This window comes from Eleginops maclovinus, chromosome 16 (assembly GCF_036324505.1).
Source record: "Eleginops maclovinus isolate JMC-PN-2008 ecotype Puerto Natales chromosome 16, JC_Emac_rtc_rv5, whole genome shotgun sequence".
In the NCBI taxonomy this organism is placed as follows: Eukaryota; Metazoa; Chordata; class Actinopteri; order Perciformes; family Eleginopidae; genus Eleginops; species Eleginops maclovinus.
The window spans coordinates 491,381-503,346 of NC_086364.1; the positions used below are offsets into that span (position 1 = coordinate 491,381).

The window sequence follows — 11,966 nt, forward strand, 5'->3', positions numbered from 1 at the left end:
CTGTTCCTAAAACAGATGTGCACAGAGTTCTCGTGCACCTAATTTCCATACAAAAATGCTCCACGAGCTCCTTATAAGGGCATGCAAGACGTGTGAACAATCCAGACTCCACAGGCAACGCGAAAGCAACTTTAAACGATCAAAATCATGACATTATTTTACACTCGGCCGCAATTTCAGGATTTACGGTGTAGACCTATTTTTATGGGCAGACGTTGCAAGCATTTTTTGCTGCGCGGAAGTAGTGCTAGCAATAGTGGATCCAAAACAAGAAGAAGAAGAAGACGAAGACGACGACGACGAAGAAGAAGAAGACATTGAAGAAAAAGAAGACATTGAAAATTAAAGATGAGTCAACAGGCAGAAACGAATACCCAGGTGCAGGATGACGAATTGGTGAAAAAGAAAGGGGGCACCTCTGTCGTGTGGAACTGGTTCGGTTTTAAGATCTCCGACCTCGAACAAAAACATATCTTATGTAAATTGGGTCGCCGTGCTGTTTTAGCGAAAGGTGGAAACACCACCAATTTATTAAATCACCTTAAAACGATGCATGTACGAGAATATGCAGATTGCATCAAAATGCGAGAAGCAATCAGCCCAGGAGCTCGACCAAAGACAAGCCAGACCTCCACTCAATCGCTTCAGCAATCACTACAAACATCATTCGCTGCCGGTACTCGCTATGAGCGGACAAGCAAGAAATGGAGAGACATCACGGAGGCTATAACCCATCACATTGCGAAGGACATGGTACCCATCCAAACTGTGGAGAAAGTGGGTTTCAAAAAGTTACTTCAAACTCTGGACCCAAGGTACGAGATCCCGAGCCGCAAGTACTTCAGCCAGAAATGCCTGCCTCAACTTTACTTGGAATGTCGGGAGAGAGTTTACGGCGAAGTAAGCCAAGTCGATTTATGATGTTAAAATACATATTTTGCCTCAACTAATGTCATTTAACTAAGAAGGGCTATTCAAATGTGATTCAGATTTTTTCCCCTCATATATCGTGATGTAATATCGATATCGTCTGGACAGTGAAAAATATCGTGATATGAATTTGACCTCATATCGCCCACAAGTCGTCGCTGTGATCTTTTCAGGAGTAACCAAGATGTTGGTGTCACAAGACAACACTTGTTACCCTGATCTAAAAGAATTAAGCCTATTGCAATGTTTCCCAAATCTCTCTAGGAGTAATCCAGATGTTCGTTTACACTTGTCACACTGATTCTTTAGAATTAACCTTCTTGCCGTGTTTTCAAAATCTAGTAACCATTTGTTTTGTATTTAGACAATAGATTAAACCTTTTTTCTTCTCCAATTTCAGGTTGAAGTGATCCACGATGCTGTTGCGAGTTGTCCTCTCTGAAATGGATATCAGGCGCCTCCCATCGAAAACACCCGCCGAGTGTTGAGGAACTTTGCCAGGTGTTGCGTGCAAACCTTGGCCTGAGAGGTGGATTTATTTTACAATTTGAAGACCCTGCGTTCAAGGATCAGCTGACCAACCTGGCCGACATCCGAGACCTTCCTGGGGAGCGAGCAACATTGAAAGTGTTGTTCACAGCTGATGCTGCTCTCTCGGATTCCACATTGGATACAGCCACTTACATCTCTCAGTAGTGGGCATCTGACGCCCAGCAATGGCCTGAGCCCTTCCCGATTCCAGAGTTTTCACATGATGTTGAACTCACGCTGCAAGAAGCAAATGGAAGATATGCAAAAGATGGATCTGTGATGGTGATTCTTAAAAGGTATGAAAACTGATATCCTGGACACACTTGCAGACAGCATGTCAAAGATTAGTCCTTATCCTGAGAGGCATCACTACGAGAATGTTGCCAAAGCGCTCGTGGAGAAGCATCCCAGTCTCAAAGAGACAGGGTCTGGAAAGGGTTGGTACGGCTGGTTCCACAGCTTGAAGTTTAAGCTCGGAAACTAGCGGCAGAAGTTAAGTGCAGCTGGATGCCCAGAGGTGAGAGTCAACAAAAGAAAAGGAGAAGATGCCAAGGGACCACGTGTGAAGAAGTCAAAGAAGGGCGAGGTCCACGGCTGTACAGTTCCCCCTGAAGGACTGAGTGCTGAAGACATGGAAGAAAAGCGGAGGATGATTGAGGTACATCATACACATCATACCTATCTAATATTACTGCATACATACCTGCCTATATTATGCTGACTACCTACACGTGGCTTTTGTGTCTGTGAAGCCTACTATTTTGTCTTAGTATGTGTCCTTTGTGCTTGTGCAATCCAATCCAGGTGGAAATGCTGAAAAAAGACCTGGATCACCAGCAGTTAGTGGAGCTGATGTCTGCCACGTTCTCCAAGCGGAGAAAGGAGATCGTAGGGGATCAACCTCTCATCAGGGATGTCATGAGCAGATGGCCGGCCATGTTCTGTGAGAGACAGGTATCACAATAGACAATACTCAGCCTGAGATTAATCACTTAATCCAATTATGTTTGACCTGAAATCAATGTGTGAGCTTCTCTCCAGGAAGTACTAGAACTGGATTACATTTTTGCACTGAGAGCATGTCGGATACTATACTGTAGTCCGTTCAGAAATGTTGTCTTAGTCTGAATGGTGTCGTGAATAGGGCTGTTCGATTAATCGATTTTAAATCGTAATTGCGATTATGTATTTAGAACGATGTTAAAACGTGAAACTCGTAAAATCGATTTTTCACTTTAACTAACTTCTACGCTACAGTCCCCGTTCATTTGTCTGGGCTGCGCCAGATACATTTTTGGCTGCACTGGTTTGCCTTACTTACTTCCGCCTCTGACCTCCCCATGGCGCTCTTTCTAGTTCCTACACATTTGTAAACAAACATGTCGGCGTTGGAGTTAGTGGATAGAAAGAAGAGCAAGTCCGTTGTATGGAAGTGGTTCGCCTTCGACGCTTCGGATGAAGAGCAAAGTACTCCGCTTTGTAAACTCTGTCGGAAGTCAGTGGCAGTTAAAAACAGCACAACGAATTTATTTCAACACCTCCAAAAAAACCACCCATCGGAATGGCAGCAGTGTGTTGCAGAGCGGACTGCACAAGGGCACGCGGATGCGGCTACACCACCACCCCAACCAAAGCAAGTTACTCTGTCAGCTTCATTTTCGCGTGGTGTACCGTACGATAGGACTGACAGGAGGTGGAAATATATTACGGATGCAGTCGCGTTCCACATCGCAACAGACATGGTCCCAATATATACGGTAGAAAAGGCTGGCTTCCAACATTTGCTTAATACGCTGGATCCCCGCTACAAGCTACCAGGGCGAAAACATTTTGGCGAAGTTGTCTTGCCCCGTCTGTACAACACAACTCGTTCGAAAGTGACAAAGAGGCTGGAAGACGTACAGTTCTTTTCCGCTACTACTGACTTGTGGTCCAGTCGCACTATGCAACCATACCTGAGTTTGACAGTGCACTTTATCACCGACGATTGGTGTCTTGAAAATGCCTGCCTACAAACGTCTTTCTTCCCAAGCGACCACACGGGTGAAGAAATCGCCCAGGGGTTGAGAGATGGACTGGAGTCCTGGAATCTGAGTGAAGACCGCCTCGTTATCTGGGGAGAGTTATGTGACTCAGGGTTCCCGCGGGTCCTTAAAAAGTCTTAAAAGCATTGAATTTATGAATTTGGAAATAATACCTTAAAAAGACTTGAAAAAGTCTTGAATTTTGATACCTGGGTCTTAAATTTGTGCAGTATGTAACTTCTCCGTATATCGCATTCTTTTAAAAAGTTTAATTTGTCAACCACTATTACTTTGATTAAATAACAGCCTAAATAAAGAGTGGCGGAACCAATAATTGAGAACGAACGCTGCCCCGGGTCGGAAGACGTCACTTTGCTACAGCATCATAGCAGCACAGACCAGAGATAGACAGACCAAGATACATTCTGTGGTTATGGGGAAATGCAAATTTAATGAAGCGTGGCGAGACAAACGAGCATTTCACTGGGTAAAACCTGTGGAAAACAACGTATTCGAAGCTTTTTGCACAGTATGCAAAAAAAAATCCAGCTTGGTACCATGGGCGTGAAGGCTCTAGAGTCTCATGCTAAATCAGCCAAGCACATCAGTTCCATGAAGGTGAAGGATCAAACTCCCTCCGTCGCCGGGGTGTTTCAGCCTGCTAATGTTAGCCAGCTAGCTGATAATGTGTCTGAAGTAGCAGGTAACGTGAACCAGCCAGCTGCTAACGTTACTGCTACAGCCCTTCCAGCTACTAGCGCAACGCCCGTTAGTGTGGATCTGCGCACAGCCTTTGGGTCCACACCAACAATGAAAGCAGAGGTGTTGTGGACTCTCAACACAGTCGCCAAACATCAGTCCTACAATTCAAATGAGAAAGTTTCCGATCTTTTCAAATTTATGTTCCCGGATTCAGACATAGCTACCACTTTCACGTGTGGTCCCGACAAAACGGCGTGCATAGCCAAATTCGGTTTAGCGGTGTTCATCAAAGAGGAACTGGTGTCCAAAGTCAACAAATCGCCGTTCGTTCTGATGTTCGATGAGAGCCTCAACGAGACTACAAAAAATAAACAGCTGGATGTGCATGTCCGCTTCTGGGACGAGGGACAGGTTCAGTCCAGATATTTGGGCTCCCGGTTTATGGGACATTCCACTGCACAAGACCTGCTGTCACATCTCAAAGTAAGCATAACCTTTTTTACTCTGAATATTTCTCAGTTTATATTGATATCATTTTTGGGGTATACACAGTCCTGTAAAGGCAATGTCACAATGACCAATTAGGCACTTCCCTTAACAATATGTGCTGCTCATCTATTCATCTTATCTTGGGTAATCAAATGCAGCACTTTTTTCAGGAATGTATGGACAAACTGAACCTCAAGGACTTGGTGTCCATTTCAATGGATGGGCCCAGTGTTAACTGGAAACTGTTCGAACTTTTCCAGAAAGATCAAGCTGAGCAGTACGGAGGTGAGGAGTTTATAGGCCTAATGTTATTTCTGTGTGTGTGGGTGAGAGTGTATGTGATCCATTAGTAATATTAAAGTAAAATAGTAAGTACTTGTAGTGCAGTTTACATTGAATAAACAAGTTCAAAGTAATACAGAGAACTGCTATGGAGAATTTGGTTTCTAATATCAAGTTTGCAATGAAACCCTCAGGTCTTCAGCTCATTTGTGTGGGGAGCTGTGGCCTACACACGCTACACAATGCTTTCAAGTGTGGGTTCACTGCATGGCTGCTGGACAAGTTGCTGAGAGCAATGCACACATTGTTTAACAATGTGCCTGCCAGGAGAGAGGATTACGTCACCGTAACCAAGTCCAGTGTGTTCCCCCTTTCTTTCTGTGCCCATCGTTGGGTAGAAAACCTTCCGGTTGTGGAGAGAGCCCTGGTAGTCTGGCCATCACTTCTTCTGTACATGGAAGCTGTGAAAACAAAAAAACTCCCTAACCCTGGAACAGGTGGGCCCTACTAAAATGCTGTGAATAGGTCTGTGACTGTGTCTTTACCCTGGTGGTGGTGTGGCCTTTTCATAGTTTTTGTTGAAATGTCCTGCCTCTGTCCCTTTCACAGGATCTTATGACACAGTTGCAGCAGCCATAAAGGATCCACTCATTCTGGCCAAATTTCACTTCTACGCAGCACTTGCCAGGACCTTCACGCCCTTCCTAACAAAATATCAAACAGACGAGCCGGTGCTCCCATTCCTCTCCAAGGACCTGACCGAATTGATGATAGTAATAATTTACTTCACGTTATAATAACCAATGATTGGGCTCAATTGATACATTTTGACAATATGGGGCTTTTGGTTTAGAGGTGTAAAAAATGATTGATGTTGGTGATTAGGAGATAAAGCCGCACCAGACATTTTTGTGTTTGTCTGTTGACAGAGTCTACTCAGACGCTTCATAAAGAGAGAAGTTCTCAACGATATCACTGCCCTGCAGCTGACCAAACTGGATGTCACAGACAAGACCATCTGGCTCAGCCCACAAAACATCAGCATTGGTCTAGGTGCAGAGTCAGTTCTTAAGGTAGTGGGATGTTTTCAAAGATCATTTTACAAATGGTTAGGCGAAACCAGGTCAGTGAAGGCATGTTCTATATTCATGGCTAATTTCTTTCTCTCTAGAGCATTAAAGGTGCAGAGCTCAGGGTGCTAGAGTTCAAGAGAGAGTGCATGCAGGGACTGTGTAACATCATCAGGAAAGTGCAGGACAAAAGCCCCCTCAAGTATCTGACTGTTAGGCAGATGGTGTGCCTGGATCCGTCAGTAATGTATAGAGAACCAGAAAGATGCAGGAATCACATGAAAGGGCATGGTTCAGAGGTTTCTCCAGGACAAACAGTTAACTAATACTTCTGCGGGTAGGAATAAGAGAGGCAAATTATAGGCCACACATGAATTTATTTTCAATCTGATTTTCTGGCAATGCCCAATGATTTATCTATGTTTTTCTCAAATTTTTCTCATCTGTTTTGTCATAGGGGATGTCATACTGCAGCAGTTTGACAGTCTCCTGTCCTTGGAGAGCCGGAGTGAGGACTTCCTCTACTTTGCTCCCATGCAGAAGAGGCTGGACATCTTCCTGAGCAGTGCCATGGAGCCTTATCCAGAGCTGTGGGCCTTCTGCAAGAAGCTGCTCATCCTCTCCCACGGCCAAGCTACTGTTGAACGTGGATTCTCCATCAATAAAGAGGTGGTCAGATAATTTTTCATGAGGACACTGTGGTCACACGGAGGCTGGTGTGTGACTACATTATACAACATGGAGGTGTTACCAAGGTAAGATGAATCCTGCCTGCACTAGTAATATGCTGTTGACTTAAAAGTTGATAGAATCAACATAGTTGGTCTCTAGAGTTTGTCACTGACTCTGGTTCTCTTTTCCCAACCCGATACCCAGGTTCCACTCAGTAAACCACTACTGACAAGTGTAGCAAGAGCAAGGACAAGGTATCGTATCCACCTTGAGAACGAAAGAAAGAAGAGGGAGGCAAAAGACCAGGCTCTCAAGAGGAAGGAGGCAGAGGACTGTCTGCAGGAGCTGAAGGTGAAGAGGATACGCGTAAAGGAGGTATCTGAGGGTCTGGCTAGGGATGCGGACAGGCTGGCTGAGCAGGCTGAAGCAAAGGCAGGGAGCAAAATGGCTGACCTGATCTCCAGGTCCAACCTCCTGCGGAGAGGCCATAAGGAGAAGTTGGCAGAACTGGCTCTCCTTGATAAAGAGATCGCTGCTAAAAGTGAAGAGCTTAGGAGTTGACTTTGATCTTTATTTTATTTATTGTTGAGTTGATTTTCTTTGTTTGTTGTTCTGGAGTCTCTCTACTCCCCATATTCCCAGCATGGAATAAGCTAGCTAATAAATAGATTTGTCACACCTCTGTTTGACTTGTTGTCTGTGGTCTGTGCTGTGATGCTGTGGTGTTGTACTCACTATTCACTACTGTGCTGCAAGTTACATAATTCTTCCATAAGGCTTTACAGTCCACATTTTCACATTTGTTTGAGAAATAATAACGTTATTAATCATAATAAACACATTTAAAAAAAAAAAAAGTTTTTCTTTGCCGGTATGTCTGTGAAATAGGCCGTGAAATAGGTATTAAGTTTTGACATGAATGGTCTTAAAAAGGTCTGAAAAAGACTTGAATTTGACTTGAAGAAACCTGTAGGAACCCTGTGACTGTCTCTATCATCAAACCAACACTCAGCATGTTCAGAAGCAGTCTTCTCAAACCAGAAGACGAAGACACTGAGCTCACCAAAAAAATCAAAGAAAACATCCTGCATTACATGACTGAAAAATACAGTGACCCAGACAAAGACGAACTCTTGGACATAGCCTCGCTGATGGATCCCAGGTTCCGCACGACATACATCAACCCTACCAGGGTGGAATACATTAAGGAGAGAGCTGTCACAGAGCTGCTGTCTTTGATGCCTACTGAGCCTGGCACTGCTGTGCCGGTGCGCCAGGAAGAAGAAGAAGTAGCTGCAGCTGAGCCTGGTCCTGTGCTGAAGAAGCGGAGGAGCTTGTCAAGTTTCTTCCCGAAGAAACCGCCCGCTCCCTCCTCCTCAGTGGTGGAAGAAACACGAAGAAAATGTCCCAAGGCTCTGCAAGTTAGCCAGCAAATACCTCTCAATAGCTGCGACAAGTGCCCCATCGGAGAGGCTCTTTAGTGTTGGAGGGGGCGTTGTAACATGCCACCGGGCATCCCTCAAGCCAGATGCCGTAGACCGGCTTGTGTTCCTTGCAAAAAACTTGCAAATGTAATGACTGACTGACTGACATTACACACCTCTACCTCCTTCATGGGTTACATTAGTATTTAGCATGCAAAGACCCAGTTTAGTTTAATTAGTAAATGTCTTGTTTTATTTAATATGTTTGAAGTGCTGATTTTTTTTCTCTCAGAGATAAAACTTATATTTTTTCAAACTTTATTTATTTTACAAAAAGAGTTTTGCACTTTATTCATTCATTTTTGGTTTAATAAGAGCAAAGTTTGCACTTAAAGCCCAATGGGGCAAATGTTCAATAAAAAAGCAGCATATTTGAAATAATTTCTTTGCCTTTTGTCATTTCACAAAATAATCGTAATCGTAATCGGATTTGGAGAGAAGAAAATCGAGATTTCATTTTTGGGCAAAATCGAACAGCCCTAGTCGTGAATGTGCATACGGATAAACGAGAGGATTGTATCTAGTATAACTGAGTGGACGAAAGCCTTTGACAACAGAACCCTAACCCTAACCTTAGCTTACTAGATGGTGACACTATGCTTTGTATATCTGTTCTCTAAGCATTTAACCTTTTTGTTTGTCTCCTCAGGTTCGTGCAGAGTTCAAAAGAATCGAAAGCACAGACTTTCTCGAGTCGTTCCTCGACGGACTTGATGACCTGGTACCAGGACTGCTAGAAATGTACAAAGCTGCGACCAAGCCGGGGAAGAAGCCTGCACTGAAAGCCATTTTGGACTGTCTGAAGAAAGATGTGAGTGGACGAGCTAAGAATGGTAAAATTGGGCACCAGGTGTTATGTTTGCAATGAAATCTCATCACTGCTTAATTTTGTCTTGTAGGACACAAATGAAAGGAGAAGGACTGCTGCTCTGCTGGGTCTGCCACATTACCTATCCAAAGAGCCATCAGAAATCATCAGGATGTGTGACGTAAGCTCTTTTTTTGTCATGCATAACAGCCCACATACGCGCACACCCACCCACATATACACTTGCGCACACGCACACACCCCACACACACAACCTGTAACACAGAGATTGGATTAGATCCACTCATGGGAAGTGATCAAATCCTGTGGCAGCAGAATAGTGGTGATGCGAGGAGGAGGACGGATGTTTAGAATAGTGGTGATGGGAGGAGGGATTGGTAGAACAATGATGGGGGAGGAGAAGGAAGGGGTAGAATAGTGATGGGGGAGGACCCAGTGCAACACGCACATCCCCAGATCTGAGCGAACACTGACGTTTTTTTTTAATCCATCACCCCTGCAGTAACCTCCCAACATTGCACCTACAATGCACATGCACAACGGAAAGCCCAGGGATACTTTTTTATTAGCCTGAAAACATGTCAAGGTTTATGATGACGGAGACTTAAGCAGCTTTGCAGAGCATGTACTTCTAGACCCAAACATTCACACTATTTTTTTTCTGCTTTTCAAGGCCCATGGTGAGACTCTGGCTGCAGCCATGAAGGGGATGCAACTTAGCCTACTGATAGGCTATGAAGGTGACAACCAGGATGCCTTTCCACGTGAGGTCTTCAATGTCGCAGTTGTGGTTGAGGAGACCGTTGTGCTACACAATTTCAAGGACTGTCTCATCAAACAAACAAAGGACAACTCAAAAACAACAATATTTATTGTCCCTTGAACTACAGATATACAGAATAATACTGTAGATATTTTTAATGTTCCACTCGGGCTGCATTTAAAATAAAATAGAGAAAATAAAGGTAATACAGTGGGGAGAACAAGTATTTGATACACTGCCGATTTTGCAGGTTTTCCCACTTACAAAACATGTAGAGGTCTGTAATTGTTATCATAGGTACACTTCAACTGTGAGAGACGGAATCTAAAACTAGAATCCAGAAAATCACATTGTATGATTTTAAATAATTAATTTGCATTTTACTGCATGACATAAGTATTTGATACATCAGAAAAACCGAACTTAATATTTGGTACAGAAACCTTTGTTTGCAATTACAGAGAGCAGATGTTTCCTGTACTTCTTGACCAGGTTTGCTCACACTGCAGCAGGGATTTTGGCCCACTCCTCCATCCAGATCTTCTCCAGATCCTTCAGGTTTCGGGAGCTGTCGCTGGGCAATACAGACTTTCAGCGCCCTCCAAAGATTTTCTCTTGGGTTCAGGTCTGGACACTGGCTAGGCCACTCCAGGACCTTGAGATGCTTCTTACGGAGCTGCTCCTTAGTTGCCCTGGTTGTGTGTTTCGGGTCGTTGTCATGCTGGAAGACCCAGCCACGACCCATCTTCAATGCTCTTACTGAGGGAAGGAGGTTGTTGGCCAAGATCTCGCAATACATGGCCCCGTCCATCCTCCCCTCAATACGCTGCAGTCGTCCTGTCCCCTTTGCAGAAAAGCGTCCCCAAAAATGATGTGTCCACCTCCATGCTTCACGGTTGGGATGGTGTTCTTGGGGTTGTACTCATCCTTCTTCTTCCTCCAAACACGGCGAGTGGAGTTTAGACCAAAAAGCTCCATTTTTGTCTCATCAGACCACATGACCTTCTCCCATTCCTCCTCTGGATCATCCAGATAGTCATTGGCAAACTTCAGACGGGCCAGGACATGCACTGGCTTGAGCAGGGGGACCTTTGCGTGCGCTGCAGGATTTTAATCCATGACGGCGTAGGTGTGTTACTAATGGTTTTCTTTGAGACTGTGCTCCCAGCTCTCTTCAGGTCATTGACCAGGTCCTGCGTGTAGTTCTTGGCTGATCCCTCACCTTCCTCATGATCATTGATGCCCCACGAGGTGAGATCTTGCATGGAGCCCCTGACCGAGGGAGATTGACCGTCATCTTGAACTTCTTCCATTTTCTAATAACTGCACCAACAGTTGTTGCCTTCTCACCGAGCTGCTTGCCTATTGTCCTGTAGCCCATCCCAGCCTTGTGCAGGTCTACAATTTTATCCCTGATGTCCTTACACAGCTCTCTGGTCTTGGCCATTGTGGAGGGTTGGAGTCTGTTTGATTGAGTGTGTGGACAGGTCTCTTTTATACAGGTAACGAGTTCAAACAGGTGCAGTTAATACAGGTAATGAGTGGAGAACAGGAGGGCTTCTTAAAGAAACACTAACAGGTCTGTGAGAGCCGGAATTCTTACTGGTTGGTAGGTGATCAAATACTTATGTCATGCAATAAAATGCAAATTAATTATTTAAAATCATACAATGTGATTTTCTGGATTTTAGTTTTAGATTCTGTCTCTCACAGTTGAAGTGTACCTATGATAAAAATTACAGACCTCTACATGCTTTGTAAGTGGGAAAACCTGCAAAATCGGCAGTGTATCAAATACTTGTTCTCCCCACTGTAACTTTTGAAATGTGTGCGTCTTAAAAGAGCTTACTTGAGAAAGATTAAACAAAGAGCAGCAGCAGCAGCAGCTGGAGTTTCCCTTTCTCTTTGTTAACCTTTCACATCTTAACAGTTTCAGCCAGTTATAGAACAGATCAGTCCGAACACATCATAACAATGGAACAGTTTTAAGGTTTGTCTTTCTGTCCCTCTTATATTCCACTCCCTCACTGTCTGTCTTTAGTTCAGTGAGAGGACTGAGCTCTATCCTGTCCGGCCAGGATTCTAAATCGGGGCTGAAATGGTGTCAGGGCCATTCTCATACACATGTGAAGGTGCTCATTGGTGCTCCACTCACCTCTCTCTGTCTCCCGCTAACTCATCTCTCCCCTC

At 44.3% G+C, this 11,966-nt stretch overlaps 1 protein-coding gene across 3 annotated transcripts; it reads left to right on the forward strand.

The window, feature by feature from the left end:
• Nucleotides 1-3,602: 3,602 nt before the first annotated feature.
• On the forward strand, nucleotides 3,603-7,382 carry LOC134877511 (uncharacterized). Of its 3 annotated transcripts, none has more exons than XM_063903033.1 (7): nucleotides 3,603-4,670; nucleotides 4,847-4,961; nucleotides 5,153-5,455; nucleotides 5,568-5,731; nucleotides 5,888-6,031; nucleotides 6,486-6,783; nucleotides 6,905-7,382. In XM_063903033.1, exons 1-6 carry the CDS (start codon nucleotides 4,017-4,019, stop codon nucleotides 6,588-6,590), a joined length of 1,485 nt encoding a protein of 494 aa, XP_063759103.1. In that variant the 5' UTR covers nucleotides 3,603-4,016; the 3' UTR covers nucleotides 6,591-6,783; nucleotides 6,905-7,382. The 3 variants fall into 3 exon arrangements, with proteins under 3 accessions (XP_063759103.1, XP_063759102.1, XP_063759104.1); XM_063903032.1 differs by having other exon boundaries at nucleotides 5,888-6,011; XM_063903034.1 differs by lacking the exon at nucleotides 6,905-7,382 and having other exon boundaries at nucleotides 5,888-6,081; nucleotides 6,486-6,623.
• Nucleotides 7,383-11,966: the final 4,584 nt, after the last annotated feature.

Bases quoted from the DNA above. Each gene is read 5' to 3' on its own strand.
- LOC134877511 (XM_063903032.1), top strand. From the start codon at position 4,017: ATGCAAAAAAAAATCCAGCTTGGTACCATGGGCGTGAAGGCTCTAGAG. The intron at 4,671-4,846 runs GTAAGCATAACC...CACTTTTTTCAG, and splicing joins ACCTGCTGTCACATCTCAAA to GAATGTATGGACAAACTGAA. The intron at 5,732-5,887 runs GTAATAATTTAC...GTCTGTTGACAG, and splicing joins ACCTGACCGAATTGATGATA to AGTCTACTCAGACGCTTCAT.